The sequence below is a fragment of the Urocitellus parryii genome, chromosome 8 (genome assembly GCF_045843805.1).
Source record: "Urocitellus parryii isolate mUroPar1 chromosome 8, mUroPar1.hap1, whole genome shotgun sequence".
Classification (NCBI taxonomy): Eukaryota; Metazoa; Chordata; class Mammalia; order Rodentia; family Sciuridae; genus Urocitellus; species Urocitellus parryii.
In genome coordinates this window covers 110,912,984-110,934,517 of record NC_135538.1, presented here as the reverse complement: position 1 = coordinate 110,934,517, position 21,534 = coordinate 110,912,984, and the positions used below count along the sequence as shown (strand labels likewise).

Here is a 21,534-nt window from a genome sequence, read left to right as displayed (position 1 = left end):
TGGGGCCTGGGGAGGCTGAGATGTGTGGGTGAAAGATAGTTGGCTTCTTTGATCTATTCCATTTCTCTCCTAATTCCTTCTATTTCCCACCCCTCCTTCCACCAGCTAGTCAGTTTCTGACCCTTTAGAGGCAGCCTTGGGGCAAGAAGGAGAAAGGGAAAAGGTCATTATTGATTGATCAGGCAACATCTTCCTGCTCTCTGAGCACAGCTCAGGCATCAAGATGTCACGTGTTCTTGGGATCTTCAGTAGCCTCTGGCTGGGTGCTTCTCACTGCAATAGCCAGCTTGCAGCCATTCGGGGGTTTCCCCAGCTCTCTGTCTGGCTGCTTCCAGCCCTCCCATCAGCCCCTGTGTCACTGGCTGTCCTGGGCACATCGACTCACAGTGTGGACGTTCCCAGTTTCCTCCCAGGTGGACCCTTGGGCAGGACTTACAGTGGCTACAGCCCAATTCCTCCCTGAGGCTCATGTCTGGCTCATGGGCAATTTTTACACCTTTCATGGCAGGAAACCTAGGAGTGCCAGCAGCTCCCAGCTCATCAGCCTTTCCTGATAACTTCTCCTCCACCCACTGGATTTCCTGGGTCCAAGCCAGAACCCCGTCTACTCTGTCTCCCTCCTTTTGTCAGGGAACCTGGGCCCAAAACTCATGGGCCCAGAGAAGACCCTTTCCTGGATGGTGGAGGAGGAGGTAGCATCCCAGTGACCACAGCAATCACTGCAAAGAAACCCCATCACCAAATCCTACCCCTCTCTATACCCTGTCCCTCTTTCTCTCCTTGATGTGGTTGAGCAGTACAAAAGTCGTGGATCTAACTGGCTCACACATTGACATTCACAAAACAAAAGACTGTGGGATCTCACTTTGCATTTTAACCCTCATATATCTTGATGTCTAGGTAAAAGCTTAATTCTGATACCTTGTGACAGGAGTCTGACATGAATGAGGACATCCTGTATTTTAGATGTGTCCCTTCTCCACATACTTGTTCTGTGTTTGGGGGGGTGAGCAGTTTCTCTTGCTGTTACACATTGGTCTTTGGAAGCCTGCACCATGGTAGGGCTAGCATTTCTATCTCAGATGCACAGGCCTATTTCTACAAAGGGATACAACTAAGGAAAGCATGAGATGCAGTCCTAGTTCTGCCATGGGTTAGCTGTCATCCCCATCTCTGTTCTCTGAGCCTCAGTTCCTTCAAAGGCTTAGCTTATAAGGTGTCTCCAGGTCCTTCCGACTCCATGTGAGGACTGGGCAGGGACGGAGTCCTGGACAGAGATGGGAGAAGTTAAAATTCCTGCCTCCTCGACGTGGCTAGACAGTTTGGAGATCGGGGTTCATGAACACAGGGCCTGTCTTCTGGGAGCTGTGAGTGCTGGGCAAGGATCCCATGGCCCCTCCCCTTCGTCCCCCTCCTCACCAGGCTCATCAATGAGAATGAGGTGAAACAGTGGCGCGACCAGGCTGAGAAGTTCCGGAAAGGTGAGAGGTTCTGCCCGAGCCTGCCGCGCTCCCCACCCCCAGCCCCGCCTGGGACCCCATCTCCTGCCACGGAGAAGGCTGCAGACCCACACCCCCTCCTCCTCCTCTCTGACCCCACCCCCATGCCAGAACACATGGAGCTGGTGAGTCGGCTGGAGAGAAAGGAGCGGGAGTGTGAGACCAAGACGCTGGAGAAGGAAGAGATGATGCGGACGCTGAACAAGATGAAGGACAAGCTGGCCCGAGAGTCCCAGGAGCTGCGTCAGGCTAAGGGACAGGTGGCAGAGCTGGTCGCCCAACTCAGTGAGATCTCGGTACGTGGTCACTCTCCTCCCTTTGATGTGGCTCAGCTGAGACCCTAGGCTTTGGGACAGGGTGGGCAGAGTAGGCATGGGGAAGAGCCAAGGCCCCCAAAATGAAGGAGAAAAGAAAGGGGGACCTCAGGTCAGGACCCAAGAGACCCCTGAGCCTGTATGTGTGCCACCTTGTGTTCATTAGAAACACAATGCCCCTTGCTCTGGATGACATTATCCCAGGAAACGCCCTTAGATAGGAAAGTGCGGGTAGGATATCTGCTCCTCCTTACCCTGGCAGCTGGATGTCCTTGTGCAGTCTGTAGCACGGACAACTGTATGCACCAACCCAGCTGCTTTATTGTGATGACTGTGACTGATTTTCCAGTGTCTGTTTGACTGTGTGGGAGGTAAGAGCAGGATTTGGGGTCTAGGATAGATGGAAATTAAGTAAAGAAGGAAATGGTGGTAGGAACTGGTTGGCATCAATGCTGATGGCTTGAACCTTTTGATTTTTCTGTCTCCTTACAGACGGGCCCTGTATCTTCCCCCCCTCCCCCTGGAGGTCCATTTCCCTTGTCTTCGTCGGTGACAACCAACGACCTGCCTCCACCCCCACCTCCTCTCCCCTTTTCCTGTTGCCCCCCACCTCCACCCCCACCCCCACCACCCGGAGGGCCTCCCACACCCCCCGGCGCCCCACCTTGCTTCAGCATGGGCCTCCCCCTCCCTCAGGACCCCTTCTCCAGCAGTGATGTCCCACTCAGGAAAAAGCGTGTCCCCCAACCTTCCCACCCACTGAAGTCCTTCAACTGGGTCAAGCTGAATGAGGTGAGTGGCCAGGAAGGGGCCAGCTGGTCCATTCTCCTGCAGCCAGTGGAGGTCAGCCCTGCATTGTCTACTGCTTGACGTCTTCCCCAGGGTTGGGCTCCATCTTTGGTGGTGTGGTGGGGGGATGGAGTCACAGTGGATACAGATGAGAGGGTTGCTGCAGCTGGCAGCTCACGGTGCCCTGGGGAGAATTCTGCACTGGGAGAGATGCTAGGCGTGTGCTCTGCCCATGTCAACAAAGCTACCTGCAAGAGGAGCTTGTGTGTGCTGAGGGCTGACAGAGTAGCAGAGAGCTCAGGGCCTGGGCCAGGCAGGCTGCTCTGTGGACAAAACAGGGCTGGGCTAGAATTTCAAGGAGAGGGTTGATTTGAGGGAAAGGGTGGGAAATATAGGCAGAACTGGGGCTGAGGTCCAGATCTTGGTGAAGATCAGGGCAGTGTGCACAAAGGACTGAAGAGTTCAATGGGAAGATACAGCCATTTTGGCCTCCTCCTGGGAGAGCTGCATACAGTGTTCATGTTTCTAGACCAACAGTGAGAGGCCCTCATGAGCATTCTCCACTAATAATCACCAATCCCAGGCCCAGGGGTGGGAGTTGATTCTTTTATGGATTCACAAGCTTACAGATGCCCCGGGTCTCAGTGGACCCCTAATAATTAAACAATGTGAACCAAGTCCTCTCCCTGGTTCTTGAATAATGGCAAATCTTACTAAGAGAACCACTGGTTTGGTCCCCGGGGCAAATACACTCAGGGTAACTGGTTTCTGCTACCCTGGCCATGCCGTGTAGGCACCAACTTGGGGCTGGGGTTCATGGATCTCCTTGGACTCTGTTATAGGGGGCCTATTGAACTAACTCACAGGGAATCCATAACTTAGCATTGTGTTGGAGTATCAGTGAACTCAGATGGAGACTTAAGGTGGAGGAGAGACTAAGTAGATAAGAGAGATTTCTAAGCCAGGGGTGGTGGACTAGCTGGCCAGCCAGGCTGAGGTCTGCTTTGCCTAGAACTTTCCACTGGGGATATGATAATGATAAAGGTGAGAGATGGCACTGCCCCGTGAGAGCTTCGAATCTGGCAAATTAGGAAGGTGGTCAGGAAACAGCCAGAGATCTTGACCACATGGGTCAGGGGAGAGGTTTGAACCTTGAACCAAACCCCGTTTGACTCAACTACCTGTCGACATCACTCACCTGTAACTCAGTTTCTTCTCTGCAAGGCCATCTCTACGATCCCTTCCACCTCTGGTCTTCTAAACTATGTGGAAACCCACAGCGTGGACACATCCCCCCACAGTCTCCCAGGCCTCCGATCATATCCAAGTGATTGGGTTTTAGAGTCACCTGTTAGCAGCATTTAAAAACAAGACTGTGAAAACTCAGGACAGCTGTGCTGCACAGTTGTGGCCCGTGGATGCTTCTCCACTGGCAGAAAAGCAATGGTAGCTGAGAAGGCAGAGGGCTCTCTAGACCCAAAGCCATGGCTATGTGGGAATGATCACGGTTCATGAGCAGACTCAATGTTTTTTATTGTGGTCAAGGAGAAATAATATTTTTGTCTCCCATGCTTACCAAAAATTTAAGGTTTTAAAAATGTCATTGTAAGTTCTCGTGTGTGCTCATGGTTAAGGAATCCACACAAAGCAGCTGATTTTAGGGGAGGAATTTTTCACTGTTAGGGAGCTTTGGGCTTAGGATTTTCTCTGGGGTTCACTAATAGTAAAGGCCATAGGAATTCCCTAGGGACCCAGAGCAGGCCAGATCATCATTGCCAGACGGGAAGGTGTCATTTTGATGGAGTGGATGCCTGGGAACATTCATGGGAATTGTAGACTTTCTTGGCAGCAGCAGGGTAGAGGGGCATTGAGAAGTATTTGAGAACTTGCTATCCTGTCCCTAATTTTTTAATTGTGCAAAAAGGGCAGATTTTTTAATTGTTTGGGCTTCAGCTTCCTGATCAGTAAAATGAGGGTCTTGCTAATATCCATTTCAAAAGGTGGTTGTGAGGATCACTTGACTTAATATATGTTAAAGACTCGAATAGATACTTGACTCATAGGAAGCCCTAATAATAATACTGTCAGATTAGTTATTAGTGGCACTGCCATGTATGTCCTAAGTATGCTCTCACGATGACCCAGGGAAGTAGGCATCCTGAGACTCAGCTTCCTTTTGTGTGACGTGGGTAAGAAGAGAATCCCTCTGTGCCCACAGACCCATGTGGTGGCAGGGCTGGGGACGTCAGCCAGCCGGCTCCGTCTGTTCCCACAGGCAATGCTCTGTGAGGAAGATGTGATGAAATGTGTTTCTGAGAAAGATAAAGCCCATCTCTAGAGGTCCAGAAGCCCCAGGGATCTAGACTAGAGATGATGGGGTCTTGGCCAGGGGGATGGAAAAAGTAAATTTGGGAATTATGACACAAGATGGGCACCTGGGGGTGATGCGATGACGGTGAGGTCAGTGGTGAATATCAGGAACACGCCGACCTCCCTCTGGCTCCAGACCTCAGGGAGACCTCCAGGAAGAGCCACAAGTCCTTCTGGAAGATGTGAGGGAGCTGGGGTGGGGGGGGGGCTGCGTTTGAGAAAAATGAGAGAGGGCCCAGGTGATCTGTCTGGTGCCTCACGGGAAGTTCTTCCCCATGTTGGACACCCAGCGCTGGGTTCTAGCCCTTTCTTCTTACCCTGATCCCATGAAGAGTGAGGAGGATGGGAAGATTTGCCTCTGTGGGCCTCCCTCTCCCCACCTCCACCCCCAGGCCTGGATTTCTATGCTGGGTCACTCGGCGCCCCACGCGGCTGCAGCCAGCGCCCCTCCCTGCTTCTCTGATTCAGGTCCCCCTCCCATCTCTCTCTTCCTCCCACATCCCCTTGCCAGGATCCCAGTCCCTCTCCCCAGTCTCCTTCCTCTACCCCACGCATGCTCCTGGGTATGGATGTACACACACACACTCACTCGCTCTGGTCTTTTCTGCCATGAAAAGAATGCGTCTGTGTTGGGTTTGGCCAGTTGCCTGTATTCCTTACTGCTCTGAGCTTCCCAGCCAGGCATTCCTCACGAGGGTCCCTGGCCTTCAGAAGGCCACAGGAATGTCCCCACCCCCTGACTCTAGCCTAGCCTCCCCCTTTCAGAGTTTAACAAAATAAAAGTGAGTGAAAGGTACGCTTCTCTCTCCAAGCCTGGCTGAGGGGGACGAGGAGGAGGTATTCAGAAGGTCCCCTGGCTGCCCTCTAGGCAGAGGAGGGCGAGGGCGGGAGGTTCTCTTGTCAAGGACAGCATGCTCTGGATGAGCTGGAGATTCCCGGGAGCCCAAGGGTGGAGCATCCTGGAGGGGGAGGGTGCACCACGCTCAAGTCCTCTTAGTCCATACTGCTGTCTCCTAAGCCATGAGCAGAGTGTCACGAGACTGCTGGACTGTTTCTGGCTTGGCTAACAGGTCTTTTCCAGACCCCAGGGCAAGGGTCCTACAGGGAGGGTGGTAGTGTCTCAACTGAGAGACATGAGGACAGAAAGTTCTGGGCCCATCCCAGTCATGAAGGTTGGGGACACCTTCCCTGGGTCTGACCACAGGAAGTTGTGGCAAAGCCTGGATGTTCTGAGCAGTCACTACAGGGGCCAGGGTGTCCCAACCTTTGGCATTCGTCCACTTTTTAGTTATCTGGGAGAGGAGGAGGAAGACCTTGGGAAATAAAATGGCCAGCTATCTCATACAGGAAATGCAGCCTGTGCAAAAGCTTTGAGGATCCCAAATCTGTGTGCACTCTGATCCTCCCACAGATTCCAACCAGGGGTGGGGGGCAGCTTCTAGCCAACCCTGCCCTTCGTGAAGAGTCGGCCCATGCAGGTGGCCGGGACCTCTGCTTTCCTGTCTCCTACCCATCACTCAGTGCTTCCAGTGATTTCTGAGATGAGCTTACAGTGGTCCCCATGAAAGGGAAGAGAAGGAAGCTGTCTTGGGGCTCTACCCTGGAGCAGCGTGTTAAAGAGGGGCAGAGGCTGGAGGGGTAGGAACTGACCCCTTTCTGAAGGTCTGAAAGCCTGGCCATTGTAGTAGGTGCCCTTGGGGGACAGATGCATTGGGCATCTTCCTGATGAAGGTGTTAGGTCAATCATAGGGTTTTCTCCCTGTCCTGAATCCTAGGAGCGTGTCCCTGGCACCATATGGAATGAGATTGATGACATGCAGGTATTTCAGATTCTGGACCTAGAGGATTTTGAAAAAATGTTTTCCGCCTATCAGAGGCACCAGGTAAGACCTTGCCCCCTCTGGCCTCTTGGGCCTTAGACTTGTGGTCTTAATTCCACACTCCACACTCTTGGAAGTCAGACCCTCGCTTTCCTCTTACCATCCTGTCCCCTTCCTCTTTACCTCCCTCCCTCCCTCCTCCCCTCCCCGATTGGTTTTTCCTTCTGCACATGAATTCTGAATGATTTTGTTCTTGATGAGATTCCATGTTTGTACTGAGGACCTAGATAAGAATGGGAGGTGTGTAGTCCAGCAAGGGAAATGCCACAATGTATTAGTTATAGACCAAGTGACGAAGTAGTATGTTGTCCATTTCTCATTGTCATCCTGGGGCATTGGAGGTAGAGTCCCAAGGCCTGGCCACCACTGACCCTTACTGTTTGGCCGGGGATTTGGAGACTAACCTAGAAGTTGTGTAACTTTCAAACCACTTTCCCAACCATGTTCTTATCTCCCAACACCCCCACCATGGTCTGTTGAGCAGAAGATGTTAACACTGCAAGGAAGCAGGGGTTCTGGGGTGCTGCTCTATGTCACGTCAGGGGGCTTAAGCTGGACCAGGCCCTCAAAGGCCGGGAGAGGCCCTGGTCTGCTCCACTGGCTCTATATACACACAGCTGGACAGAGTCTGGCTCTAAAGCTACAAAGTTAGGGGGAGTAGGTTGGTGGCCAAACACAGGACATTCCTGAGGCCTAGGCCTCCGACTATGCTGGGCACCTGCGGAGAAGCCAGAAGTGCTGATCCTCAGACCCCATCCTCAAGTATCGAATGCGCTTCAGGACATGGGTGGAGGGTCAGGAGTCCGAGTGTAACTAGCACATCTGGGGCCCTTCCCCACCACGTCCAGTTTGAGAACGCCCAGTCAGGCTGGAAGGCCCTTGCTTTCTCTCTGGCCTGCTCCCAGGGGCTGCCTCCTGCTGGGGTTGTGTTACCATCCTCCTGTTCTCTCTGCTCAGTCCAGGCTTCCAGACTGGAGGACTTCTAGTACAGTGATGGGTCTTGGGCCTCCTGGGTCCTGGGCAGTGGCTAGATGCTATGACCTTGCTCCCACAGGTGTCTTACCCTGCTTGGGCCTGTGGATGACCCTTCCGGAGGGCCATCAGGGCCAAGGACATGTGTGACTGTTCTCCCTGGGCTCTGGCCAAAGAGGTGGGGGTGGTGTCAGGCTCAGGCCATCTTGGGATTCTAGAAAAAAAAACAAGTGACTGTTTATTTAGTTGTAGGTACCAAGGCATCTGAAGGTCCACTCCTAATTCCAGGAGCCAATACCTGGGTCAGGCTGGCAGGCCCACTGGGAGTGGCCAGGGCCGTGGGGACTGAAGGAGCCCTGCTGAGCCTGGTGCTCGTGGGAACTGGAGCTCCCTGGTGGGTTCTGGGGACACAGGGAGTGTGCAGGAGTGGGTGGGGGTCAGGTGTGATCATCACACACCTCCCCTAGAGTCTTCCTTCAGGTCAGAGTTCTGGCCTGTCCTGTCCAGCCTCCAAGGCTCTGTGGTGGCAGGGCTGGGGACCAGTCAGAAGAGTTGGTGTGAGGTTTAGGACAAGCTGGGTGTGGGGCCCTCTGGTTTGATGAGTTGAGCAGAGTTAAGACTGAAAGACCCCCGTGCTCGGCCCGCCTCACCCCTCCGAGCCCAGTCAGTGCAGCCCTGATCCGGGGCTGGGTTCAGCCAGAATATTGTCACTCAGGAGCAGCCCAGTCTCTGGAACTGAAATGACAGCAGCCAAACTGGGGTGACCCCAGGGTCTGTGTTTCCCTTGTCACCTCCTCTTCCTGTCTCCAGGTCCTGGATGGTGGGTGGTGGGCCGGGGGAGGTCCTGGGAGCCATGGCCTTCCCTCTGTGTCCTGGGCAGGTTCTGAGTTGGTAGCTTCAACTCCATCAGGGTCAGGAAGGGAGGACACGGATGCAGCTGTGCCTTCTTGGTTCCCTTAGACACTGAAGGATAAAGGGCAAGGAGCAAGTTAGGGAGACCTGCCCCCCTGCCCTGATGCACACAGCTTCCACAAGCTCCGTTTCAAGTTCTCACCTATGATGAGAAAGAGGAGCTCATGCCAGGCGGAGAGATGCCCTCTGCCCTCTGGGCAGATTCTCAGCAGAGGAGAGGGAAGAGTGGATGTCAAGGCCCGGGCTGGGGGAGCTCAGCCTGCTCCATCCTGATGGAAGAGCCGTGGTTCGGCTGGGCCCAGAGCATGGGGAGGAGCTGCCTGATCTCTGCTTGTCTGGCTTCTCTGTGGTGCATGTCCAGGGCTACTTCTGGGTTCCTGTTTCCAATCATGGGGGTCTCCAGGGGACAAGTGGACAGTGTAGATGCTGAAGGTGCCCATGTCTGTCCTGCTGCTCCCGGGTCCCCAAAACTCTTTGACTAACGTTGTGCATGTTTAATTCTCTGTTGGCTGTGGCTGCTGCCTACCTAGGAGCTGATAACTAATCCTCCTCAGCAGGTGAGTCACTCCGGGGCTCTGGTCACTTCAGGTTTTAACCACTGTCCTGGGCTGATGCCCTGAAGTGGGCCCAAAACAAGGGCTGGCCCATTTCACCTCCTACCTTCTTACTCTTCTGGGGACATCCAGATAGGGGGGCAGGCAGGAGGGCCCCCAAAGAGAAAAAAGAAACATAGGAAAGGGAGGGTGATGCAGAATACCTCCACCAGCAATGGGGCTCACTGTCTAGGGGGTGCGGAGAAAGCTCCTAGGTCCGTGTCTCTCCTGCCAGGCCCACGGCGAGGCTTTCCTGAAGGGCTGCCTGGGTGGGCACTGCCAACTCCAGGGGCCTAACTTCCAAAGATAAAGATGTCAGTAGTGACCCCTGGAGCTGGGCACCATGGAGCCACACAGGTTCTGTGGAGGAAGTCTCTAGAGTAGGCAGAATCCACCCGAGAGCCTCACCATCTCCCTCTCCAGGGCCCAAGGCAAGAAGGGGTAGAATCTTTGAGTTCTTGGGAATCTGCTGGAACCCCAGAGGGGAGAATTCTGCTTGGCATTTTGCCCCCGTTTCTGCACCCCTAGCCACATGGATGCCCTTTGCCCTGGGCATGTTGGGCATCACCTGAAATCCCTGGGAGTCGGGGGCCGAGGCCTTAGGGGGCTTGGACCAACGTCTCATCATCAGCTTGGGGAGGTTGTCTGAGAGGAGGGCATGATGAGTGGGGCTTGATCCTGTGGGGGACATGGTAGGTCATGTCACATTACCTAAAGTCACAGGGATCGGTCAGACCTCTCCCCGGAACAGCCCCTTCCATAGGTTATCCAGGGAGGATAGTGTCTAAAAGGGTGGTCTTCACTCTTTCCACCCATGCTTTCTAGCTCGTGGTAAAGTCCCGGATCCCTCCTGTGAGAGCTAATTATTCAACACTGTCCTCTCCCCCATCTTCTTCTTTCCTCCTTCCTCTCCCCCTTCTATTATAAGTATCCCCAGGTTGGTAGGAGGGTGGCTCCTGGCGGGTGGGCAAGAAGGAGATTGGGGAAGGCGTATATCTCAATGCTTCCCCTGGACTCATTGCAGAAGGAGTTGGGCTCCACAGAGGACATCTACCTGGCCTCCCGCAAGGTCAAAGAGCTGTCCGTCATTGATGGCCGGAGGGCGCAGAACTGTATCATTCTTCTCTCCAAGTAGGTGCTAGCCCTGTCCCTAAGGCCCCTCCAAGAGAGGTTCTGCTGGGAAAGAGTGGGCCCTCCAGGGAGCACGGGTCCAAGATGGGGCTAAGAAAGAAGGAAGTTGAGTGTCTAGCAAGAGGGGTGGCAGAGGAATGGGGTGATGGCATCTCTGGCCTCCTCCTTTGCTGTCCCTTGGGAAGGGAATGGACACTGACCTAGAGTCCTCTCCTGGGAGTCCCTTGTTAAGCAGCAGCCGGGGGCTGTGCAAACAGGAAACTGCCCCAGTCACCAGGCCCCTGACCAGCCTGGTCAGCGTCTGGCAGCTGAGCTGCTCTAAGCCCGTGGAGGGCCCCACTCAGCTCAGGCCACAGAGCTGCATGATCTCAGCCCCTAGGCATTTCCCGCTCCCGCAGAACAAACAGGGCAGTATCTGCACTAACAGCACAGCTTCTGTGCGGGCCTCCCCAGTCAGGGTCAGGGGCACCGCCTCCCGGACTATTCTTAGTGTTGCCCCCAGTTGCCTCTGGGCATCTGCCCCTCTGTGCTCCCACAAGGCCCCAAGCCTCAGTTTCTTTCATTGGATGGTGGGATGTGCTGGATCCCTGGGGCTCCCCGTGGGTGTGGGTGTGCCTCTGGAGGGGCTGGGGAAGGCTGTCAGGCGAGTAGGGGGCTGGCTTCTCCCTGTCCCAGATGGCAAGACTGATGGGAGCAGCTGTGTGGGAGCCAAGCACTGTCAGGGGCTGAGAGCAACTCTGTCTCCTGAGAATGGAAGGGGGAGGAAACAGTCCCCTCAGAAGGCCTGTCCTCCCATGGCGGTGCTATAGATCTTTAGGCATGAGGAGGTGTCTGCACTGGTGATGTCCCTCTACACCCAAATGCCCCTAGCAGCTCTGACAAAGCCTCAAGCAAGACACCAGTGGCTCAAGTCTCCACAGAGACACTAAAATACCTGTTTTCAAGTAGATGGGTTGACTCGTATTAGTTTAGACGAATAAGGCGTGGACACAGCGCCATCAGCAATACTCCCAAGTCCACGTTCAGGACAGATAAGAGGCTGAGGCTGTGTCGTCTGGAGAAGAAGTTTGGGGGTGTCTTAGCTGAGGGGCCAGACCGGGCTGCTCAGCGGTGGGCTTTGTCTCAGGTTGAAGCTTTCTAACGAGGAGATCCGGCAGGCCATTTTGAAGATGGATGAGCAGGAGGACCTTGCTAAGGACATGTTGGAGCAGGTGAGGAACCTCATGGGAAGGAAGAGAGCGGAACCTGGGGATAGCCAGCCCCACCCCTTCCCCACAGCCCCCAGAGAGGCTGAGACTCATGGGGCAAGGAGAAGGCAGGCTGGAGTAGTTGGGGAAAAGGTTTCTAGAAACTGCCCTGAACGAACCTTTCTGGGGGAAGCCTGGAAAAGGCTGCCAGGGATCCTTGAGGCCTCTGGAAGGAGGTATGAGGTCTCAAAGCAAACTCAGGGTGAACAGTGGTCACATCTTCCCCAAATCTCTTCTACCTCAATTTGCTGTGTCCTTTAAGAGAAACTTAGAAAACAATTGGATTTCATTAAAATTAAGAGCCACCATCGATCAAAGGCACTGTTACTAGAATGAAAAGACAAGAAGAAGTTTACTTCCATACACATGTGTGTGTACACACACACACACACACACACACACACACACACCCCTACACATCAATGAAAAAATGAGCAAAAGACTTAATGAAGCACTTCGTGAAAGAGGATTTCCAAGTGGCCAGTGAACTTGTGAAAAGGTGCACAGTGCTATTGGCCATCAGAGAGACCAGGAACCACAGGAGTAGCTACACACACACCCAAGTAGCTAAAATTAGGAAGATGGACAGTGGCAGGTGCTGTGAGGACATGAAGCCATTGAGATTCTCAGGCGGTGCATGTAGAGGCTAAATACCGGCCTACCCTCTGCCCACTAATCCCACACTTCAGTGTAGGCGCAAGAGGAACTGGTACCAATACTGACTAAAATACATACACAAGAATATTTATAGCAACTTTATTTATAAAGCCCCCAAGGTGTGAACAACTGTCCATTGACAGGAAAGTGAATAAATAGTCTGGTATACAGCAGAATACTACTTAGCAATAAATAAGTACCAAATTACCAATACACAGGAAGGATGAATCTTAGACTTTATGTTGAACAAAACAAAACAAATAAACAAAACACCACATAGCATCATAGCCCATTTTCTGTGCTATAACAAAATATGTGAAACTGACTAATTTATAAATAATAGAAGTTTATCTGTTTAGCTCATAGTTCTGGAGGCTGGAAATCTGCTTGGCATCTTGTGGGGACCCTGTGCCACAGCATAGCGAGGTGGAAGGCATCCCGTGATGGGACAGAGCAAGCATGCTTCTTGGGTCCCTTTTCCTCTTAGGATAAAGCCACTCATACCGTTATGGACGCCCCACCCTAGTGATCTCATCTAATCCTACTTTCCTCCCAAAGGCCCACCTCTGAATATCATTCACATGTGATTTGGGGATTAAATTTCCAACACGTGACGTTTGGGGGCCATGTTAATCCATAGCACACAGAATGAGGTTGTTTATACGGTGTTTAAGGTGATACAATTCAGCTGAGTTGTATTAGGGGCATAGAGGACTTTCTGAAATGAAGCAAGGGAACTCTCTAAGGGGAAGGAAATATTTTTTACTTTATTCTTATTGTTCAGTGGAAGGTCTTGATAAAACCCAATGAACTACACATTTAAAATGGGTCCATTTTATTTCATGGAGATTATAGCGCAATAAAGTTGGCTCCAAAAGAAAAATCATCCAGCTGTGTGGAATTGCTGATTTTAAGTAATTACTTATTTTTAATTCAGAATAATGTACATTACTGTATGTAAGCTATATCTCAGTTTTAAAAGGTGAAAAGAAAAAAGAAAGAGGTGCCATCCTCTGAGCACCGGTCCACACGAGAGCACCTGTCTCTGAGCCCTCCCCATCTGGTGCGCCCCATCCGAGCACCTGGGCTCCTCATGCACTGCACCCCCTCCCAGCTGCTCACCAGGTTCTTGTCTGACGTGCCCCTGCTCTTTGCAGCTCCTCAAGTTCATCCCGGAGAAGAGTGACGTTGACCTCCTGGAGGAGCACAAACACGAGCTGGAGCGGATGGCCCGCGCCGATCGCTTCCTCTATGAGATGAGCAGGTTGGGGCGGCCTTTGTAGCCAGAAAGGGGAAGGAGGTGGCAGGCCCAAGAGGGGGCCAGAGCTGGCTCCTGGGGCTGAGACTGGTGGCGGTGGCCTTCTGATGTAGCTCACTCTGTCCACAGGATCGACCACTATCAGCAGCGACTGCAGGCCCTCTTCTTTAAGAAGAAGTTCCAGGACCGACTGACCGAGGCCAAGCCCAAAGTTGAAGGTATGGCTGAGGGCTGGGGGATGGCTGGGATGGAGAGGCATCTGGGAATCCATGAATGGGGCAGAGGGAAGCTCCTTCCTTATTTTTAACCCAAAAGGGAAAAAGAAAGGCAAGGACAAAATTTAAACTGTGATGTTGTCGAAAAATGTGCTTATTTATATTAATCTCTGTGACAACCATGTGACACATTTCTGTGTCTCAGCATGCAAACTCTCTGCCCTGGAGAGCATCCTGTCCCACTGTGGAACAGAAACAAGGAGAAGATAATAGCTGCACCTAGAACAGCACCTGGTGCACATTGAGCTCATCTGTTTTGCCCACCTGAGAGGTGCTAAGTTCATAGAAGACCTCTGGGCACATTAATTCATGTTTGAGCTACTAAGAAGTAAAAAATTACATACGGTGATTCATGGAGACATCTGATTTTCTGAGTGCACGACTGTAGTCCTAGCTACCCAGGAGGCAGAGGCAGGAGGATTGCAAGTTCAAGGGCAGTTTCTACAATGCACTGAGACTCTGTCTCAAAATAAAGAGGGTTATGGTACAGCTCAGTGGTGGAGTTCCCACTGGGCTCAGTCACCAGTACCATAAAACAAAAACAAAAACTGAAAACCAACAAGAATTATGATTTCTGAGAACCATGTACCAAGCATTATGCAAAAAGAAAAAGGTGTCATTTGGTCCTTACAACAGTCCCATGTGTGAGTGCCATCGTCACCCTCTATGTGCCTCCTTTCTCATGTCTGAAGTAGGACTGTGGTAGTTGCCTGGTGACTCTGGCAGTTGTCACTGATGGGTGGTGGAGCCAGGGTAAGGATGCACTTGCTGTCTTCCTAACCCACGCCTTTCCCCTGTCCAGTGGTACTGTCCACAGGACATCTTCCTGGGGCTGCCTGTTGGGATGGCAGAGGAGGGAGGGGCAGAGAGTTGCAGAAAAGACAGGAGAGCAGGTTGGGGACAAAGGCTGGGAAGCCCAGCAGAGGGGAACAAGAGAGCCTGTGTCCCAGATGCTGAGGGTGCAGGGCTTGGGGCAGAGCAGAGCATGGGCCCCCCCTGCTGGACGCCAGGGTCAGTCAGCCCTCCCGCCAGTCCAGGGAGTGGACCTTGGTGGAGTCCAGTGGGCTGCTTCCAGGAGGCTTCTGAGGAAGGATGGAGCATGGAGAGCTAAAGGCAGACACTTTCTGTAACCTGAACCCTGTCCCCCTTCATACCATCCTCAGGCAGTGAGGGACCAGCAGGTGTGTTTAGAGATAATGGGTCTGAGAGAGAAGGAAAAACTCAGGAGTGACTCTCCATCGCTAAGCTCTGGTGGTATCTCCTCGCCCTCTGACCAGGGTGATTCCTTATCTTCATCTGACTTCCTTCCTGCGGTAGATAGCCTTTGGGGCATGAGGCACAGATAAGGCATTCAGCCCAAGATGTGTGCGCTCAACAGTTTGTGTGTCCTGGCTCATTGGAGCAAATGGGAGCAACTGTCATTGGAGTTTCAGAAGCAGAACAGCTTAGCCATGGGGTAGGGTCAGTTCCAGACAGCTCCCCGTTCCTGCTCCTAAGTGCTTCCTGATAGTCTGGGGATGTTCTGGAAGGTCTCCCTTTAATATCAAGCTTCACAGAGCAAGATGAGTTGGAAGACAAAAGTGCTGGGAAAGTCACTCTCCGAAAGCTATGCTGCCTAAGACTCGCTCTGCTGGCGGATGTCTGAGGGCAAGGTAGGGAAGAGAGGGCTGGGTTGGCTATTATAGAATCAGATCCTGTGCTTGATTCGGGGTAGAGAATTATGCAGCGGCTAAGAGTCACACTCTTCTTTCCAGTTCTTCCAGGAAATATTCCTGGAGGATCCAAGATGGAACCTATCCTAGCTGGGTCCTGGGCTAGTGACACCCATACTCTCATCCTCCAGCAGGGACTCTGGGTCAACTTACCTAAAGTCAATGCACCAACTTGGACAAATTTGCCTGTTCTTCTATGAATATATTCATTAACATATCCTGAAATATATTCTTATGAATACGTTCATTGCTGAGTATACCAAATTTACTGATTCTTATTATGTATTATTATGAATACATCCTCTGAATACAGTCAAGATGAATATGGTTGCAAATGTAATATTCTTATGAATATATTCATGAATATATTCTTCCTGAGTGTATCTCAAATGTCAGGACTGCATAGGGGAGTTTTCCCATTGTCACTGATTTCCTTTGAACCCCTGTAAAATTTTCTGTTTGGCCAACATTTTAGCATTTTTCTAGGATCCCTTTACAGATTTTTCAAATAGCAAGCATATCAACCTTAGAAAAATTATCCCAAGGAATATAAATTGCCAGAAACTTTTAGAACTATTTTTTTTCCAAATAAACTTTTTTATTGAAATAGGACAAAGCACAGAGGAGAGCCCCACTTGATGAATTGTTATAAAGTGAACCCCATATACTCACACCTGCTCAGACCTGGAAGGTTTCCAGACCCCCAGACTCCTCTGTGCATCTTTCTCCTAAATGTTGCCCCCTTCCAACTATTAAGGCCTCCCTCTTCTCCAAAGAGACTTTTAGTAATTTTTTTTATGAAATTTATATAAGTGGAGTTATAGGTTCTGAATAATTTCATGCTGGCTTATTTTGCTCAACATTATGGCAGAACTTAAAATTTTTAAGTGCTAGGTTTAGGAAGGAAAAGTATCCTATTCATAGAAAGGACATAATAATCTTTTATGCATGAAAAGGTTTTTTTCAAGTATGTTCTTGGGAAAAGTATTGGTGCCTTCCAAGAAGTCTGGTGCCTTGGTCTTGGCGAGTTCGTCTGTGTCCGTGGAGCTGGAAACTTGGAGATGAGAAGTGGGAAAGCCTCTGGCCCACAAGAGTTGAAGACATTGGACAGTGGCTCTCTGAACTCTATTGGGGCATCTTCTTGGGGTGTAAGGGGAGCAGCTGCCCTGCTCAGGCTCTGACCTGTCCCCCCTTTCCCAGCCATCCTGCTGGCCTCCCGGGAGCTGACTCGCAGCAAGCGTCTGAAGCAGATGTTAGAGGTCGTCCTGGCCATTGGCAACTTCATGAACAAGGGGCAGCGCGGGGGCGCCTATGGGTTTCGGGTGGCCAGCCTCAACAAGATTGCTGACACCAAGTCCAGCATCGACAGGTGGGGACCTCTTTGCCTCCTTAGCCTCCAACTCACCTTACCCTTGACCTCTCTCCCCAAGACTCCCTGTCTGTGGGTCTCCTCCTGACCCTCATTCTGCTTCCTGGTCCCTCACCCCTGACCTGTCATCCACAGAAACATCTCTCTGCTCCATTACCTGATCATGATTCTGGAGAAGCATTTCCCTGACATCCTAAACATGCCTTTGGAACTGCAGCATCTTCCAGAAGCCGCCAAAGTCAAGTGAGGGGTCCCTCTAAGATGTCCTTATCCCCATGATGACATGCACCTTGGGCTAACTAGGAGTGGGCAGCAATCCAGGGGCTGCTTTTGGGAGAACCAGACAGTTTGCTCATAGATCCTTATTTCAGTGATGCTTCCAGAAAACACCAAAAGAGGAGTGGGCAGTAAGCTAGGAAGAAACGGAATGCCCAAAACAGGGATCTTGGTAAGCCAGTTACCATGGTAGGAAAGTGGCACCAAGCCCCACTAGGCGACTCCAGGAGGTTGGATATCCCACCCATGGGGTAAGGGCGCTGGGGCAGTCACATAGTATCCCGTGTCATTCATTGGCTGAGGGCGTTTCAGGAGGCTAGAACTCTCTGATCATGGGTATAGGCTGAGGAGGCTACCCCAGAAAAAGTGCTCACCCAGCTGGAAGAGTTGAGGCCATGTTAATGGATGGATGGCGGACATAGCGTGGGGCTTCAACAGCCTCTGCTACCGAAATCAGACCTGAACCCAAGGGCTGATAGAAACCATCTCCAGTGGAACCAGAAATGTAAATGGCTAATAGGTATCCAATGCTTGCTGCATATAAAGTATACTGTGCCTTCGTTCTATTGCTATCACATAATATCCGAGACAGGGTAATTTATAAAAAATAGTTCATTTGACTCACAGTTCTGGAGGCTGGGCTGTCCAAGAGCATGGCCTCAGGGTCTGCTTAGCATCTGGTGCATCATCACATGGCAGATGACATCATACTGCAAGACAGCAAGTGTTATTGCTAGCTTGGGTCTCTCGTCCTTATAAAGCCACTGATAACATCATGGGGGTCCTTATGACCTCATCTAATCCTGATTATCTCTCATCAGCCCTACCTCCAGATGCCATTAATATAACTTTTCGATACAGGAACTTTTGGGGACACATTCAAGCCACAGAATCCTGTTAAGAACGAATAAGCAGTACCTGATACTAATAAAAAATAGAAGTCTGAGCCAGAGGCCATGTGTTAGAAAATATGGAGCATGGCATTTCTGATCCAAAAGGGTCTATGCAACAGAACTCTATGCACCAGCAGGCAGAAGGAAAGTGATTTTTCTAGGGCCACCTGTTAGTAGCCTAAGCAGAGCTGAGACTGAGGTCCACAGACCCCCAGGCCACTGTGCTTAGTGCTGCTGTCCACCTGAACCAGCCTCAGGTCCTCCTCCACAATGCAGAGCTGGTGACCTCCTCTCCCTCCTGTCTCTCCACAGCCTGGCGGAGCTGGAGAAGGAGGTTAGCAACCTGAGGAAGGGCCTAAGAGCTGTTGAGGTGGTGAGTACGTCATCAAGTGTGCCTGGGCTTGGGGGGATGCCAATAGAGAAACAGCTGTCCATGCTGTCCACCCTGGATTGACGGTAGACTCCAGTCTGAGGCACTTCTGTGACCTAAAGCTCCTGGCTGAGGTCCAGCAATTGGCACAGGGAACACAGCCCTCAGGAAAGGGTGATTGGATTATCTGGGGTTTAGGTTTCGGCCCCCACAGAGGGGACAATTGAGGTTGTTTCTATATCACTGTCCAACATGATGTCCATATGGAAGGGGATGGAGTGAACTATAAATCTGCCATGTTGTAGTTCAATTCAAGTGGATAGGAAAGCGGAGAACTGGCTAGGCATAGGGGTCACGCAGGGTTGCAGAGGGGTCTGCTGGCCCCAGAAAATTCTTCCTCATGTCTCTTCACCCCACTGGGTCAGAGGGGGACCCATTGCTGTCCTTGCTGGAGGCTCAGGTGTCCTGGTCCATTTAAAATGCCATGAACAGAGTCGCTTATAAATAAGAGAAATGGCTCCCAGATCTGAAGTCCAGGAAGTGTAAGATCGAGTTGCCAGCTGATTCAGTGTCTGGTGAGGGCTTGTTCCTCAGAGATGGCACCTTCTTGCTGTACCCTCACATGGTGAGAAGGGCAAATGAGCTCCTGTGGGTCTTTACTAGAAGGGTACTCATCCCATTCACATAGACTCTGCCCTCATGAACCACCACAGCTCAAAGACTCCATCTTTCTAATACCACCCAGTTGGGAGAGCAGGATTTCATCCCATGAATTTGGAGGAAACACACAGACCATAGCACCCAGTCTTTGGCCTTTCTCATTCTTGCTCTGATGCTTCTCAGCTAATACCATCTCTGGCTCTAGGCAAGGCAGGCCCAGTATTGGGATGTCCTCAACCTTTTGTCCCTCACTCCTCCAAAACCTTTCCCTCTTCCTTGTAGGGAAAGGGAAAGTGTGAGTGGGAAATGGACTTCAAGAAAGAAGTGACATTAAGTATAAGAAATAACCTTTTGCCACCATGGGGCAAGGGGTGATTTCCAAACATCCAACTTGTTAGTGTGGTCCATGGACCAGCACCAGTTGGGAGCTTTAGAAAACACATATTTTAAATCTTCACATGACTCCCTGGGGGTCTTGTTACAAGGTAGATTCTCACCCAATAGGTATGAGGTGGGCCTGAGACTATGCATTTATTAAGATTTCCCAGGTGATTCTACTAGTCCCAGAACACATTCTGTGTAGCAAGGCTCTTGAAAAAGAAAGAGGACATTGGTAGGTGAGGGCATAGAGGTGGGTGAAGTGGTGGATAACTCATACTCTGTAGCACCCTGAGGACTGTGAACTCTAGGTGTTCCCTCTTCCAAAGGGAGGCTCAATGTCCCGTGAGTGGCAAATGGGGGTGGTGATGATCCCTGAATTCCTGATTCTGATTCTGAATTACTCTTCCTTCTCAGGAGCTGGAGTATCAGAGACGCCAGGTACAGGAGCCCAATGACAAGTTTGTCCCAGTCATGAGCGACTTCATCACAGTATCCAGCTTCAGCTTCTCAGAGCTGGAAGACCAACTGAATGAGGCCAGGGACAAGGTAAGGGTGCCCCAAGTGCCCCTTGACCCCAGCCAGACCCTGAGCACCACTGCTCCTCATCTCAGCTGTGTCTAGCAGAGCTCCTTCACCCCTACCTCCCACAGACAGCCCAGGGGGAATAACCCCAGAGCCACAGAGCTTTGAGGAAGAATTGTCCCCTCACTCCTGCAGGATGCGTGAGCATATTGCACCCGTATGGATAACCACATACTGCAAAGAACACAGTCCGCTTATCAGGGTTGAGGTACCACCCTCCTTACAGGTTCGCTAAGGTTTCACAAGCCCACTCAACAAATAGGACATGGAGGGTGACATGCCCATGATGGCCAGTTATAAATGATGGAATTGGCTGAGGACCCTAACTCTGCTTTGCAGCTTTGGACTTGATTGCTTTGCTTTTCCCAGCTTCTTAGGCTGATCTGCACATAGGCCCAGTATGTGGGGCTTTTGTAAACTGGATTCTTATTCAGGAGGCTTGGTGTGGGGCCTGAGACTCAGCATTCCTAACCAGCGTCCAAGAAGTGCAGAGGCTGCTGGCCCAGGGAGAACGCTGAGTTACGAGGTGTTCTTTAGAGGCTGTTGCTTGGGTTGAATTAGAGATGACAGCTGATGGCAGCTGTCAGTCCAAACAGGGCCTGACACGTGTAACTACTCCCTTGCATCTATTCTCATTGACTCCCACAATAGCACTACAGATTCTATTATTTCCATCTTACAGACGAGGAAGTTGAGGCACAGAAGAGTTCAATAAGTAACCCAATAACTAAATGATCTCAGGTTCATTGTGACTGGGCAGTTCCTGACCTCAGAAAGGGCTTCCCAAGGTCTACACTTCATGACCTGGACCTTCACCATAGCAGACCCAGAGGTGTCCATGAGGTAGCCTGTCAGTCAGTCCAAATCCCACCTCCCCAGGTGTGGGCCTCAAGCTTTTCCTTAGCCTTGTCCTTATGCATAGATAATGGGGTCTCCCCACTTCCTGTAATCCTGGGCTTTGGACTGGGCCATGTTCTGGCTGGAGCTCAGCTAACCACAGAGCTGAGCCATCTTGCTTGATGACTCTCCACCAACCTGTTCCCTCCCCGCACAGTTTGCCAAGGCACTGATGCACTTCGGGGAACATGACAGCAAGATGCAGCCCGACGAGTTCTTTGGCATCTTTGACACCTTCCTGCAGTCCTTCTCAGAGGCCCGGCAGGACTTGGAGGCCATGAGGAGGAGGAAAGAGGAGGAGGAACGGCGGGCACGCATGGAAGCCATGGTGAGGCTGGGCCTGGGGCAGGATGAGGGCAGAGGGGAGGGCCTGAGAGGAGGGTCAGGGCAGGGAGCCACTTGGGGGTAGAATTGATGGGCTGAGGCGGAAGGGGCTGGGGCACACTGGAGGTGCCAATGCCCATCCTGGAAGATAGCAGTGAGAAGTTGGGGCATCC

General features: G+C 51.6%; 1 protein-coding gene and 1 long non-coding RNA gene across 3 annotated transcripts in view; one reads left to right on the top strand and one right to left on the bottom strand.

Annotated features, from left to right (window-relative positions):
* Daam2 (dishevelled associated activator of morphogenesis 2) overlaps positions 1 to 21,534 on the top strand; it is a 107,111-nt gene that overhangs the window by 82,048 nt on the left and 3,529 nt on the right. Inside the window, exons 12-25 of one of the 2 annotated variants that reach the window (XM_026383639.2) lie at positions 1,423 to 1,481; positions 1,611 to 1,795; positions 2,306 to 2,605; positions 6,748 to 6,855; positions 9,267 to 9,293; positions 10,354 to 10,460; positions 11,587 to 11,671; positions 13,522 to 13,628; positions 13,752 to 13,840; positions 16,810 to 16,978; positions 17,114 to 17,221; positions 18,460 to 18,520; positions 19,973 to 20,104; positions 21,195 to 21,365. In XM_026383639.2, coding sequence (XP_026239424.2) covers positions 1,423 to 1,481; positions 1,611 to 1,795; positions 2,306 to 2,605; positions 6,748 to 6,855; positions 9,267 to 9,293; positions 10,354 to 10,460; positions 11,587 to 11,671; positions 13,522 to 13,628; positions 13,752 to 13,840; positions 16,810 to 16,978; positions 17,114 to 17,221; positions 18,460 to 18,520; positions 19,973 to 20,104; positions 21,195 to 21,365 — 1,708 coding nt within the window. The remainder of the gene's footprint in view (positions 1 to 1,422; positions 1,482 to 1,610; positions 1,796 to 2,305; positions 2,606 to 6,747; positions 6,856 to 9,266; positions 9,294 to 10,353; positions 10,461 to 11,586; positions 11,672 to 13,521; positions 13,629 to 13,751; positions 13,841 to 16,809; positions 16,979 to 17,113; positions 17,222 to 18,459; positions 18,521 to 19,972; positions 20,105 to 21,194; positions 21,366 to 21,534) is intronic. The other variant, XM_026383640.2, reaches the window with a different exon arrangement.
* Positions 13,833 to 21,287, bottom strand: LOC144256619 (uncharacterized). The gene is made up of 3 exons (XR_013344171.1): positions 21,176 to 21,287; positions 17,880 to 17,964; positions 13,833 to 13,918 (listed from the first exon to the last, which is right to left on the bottom strand). It is a non-coding gene; the product is annotated as an uncharacterized LOC144256619 (long non-coding RNA).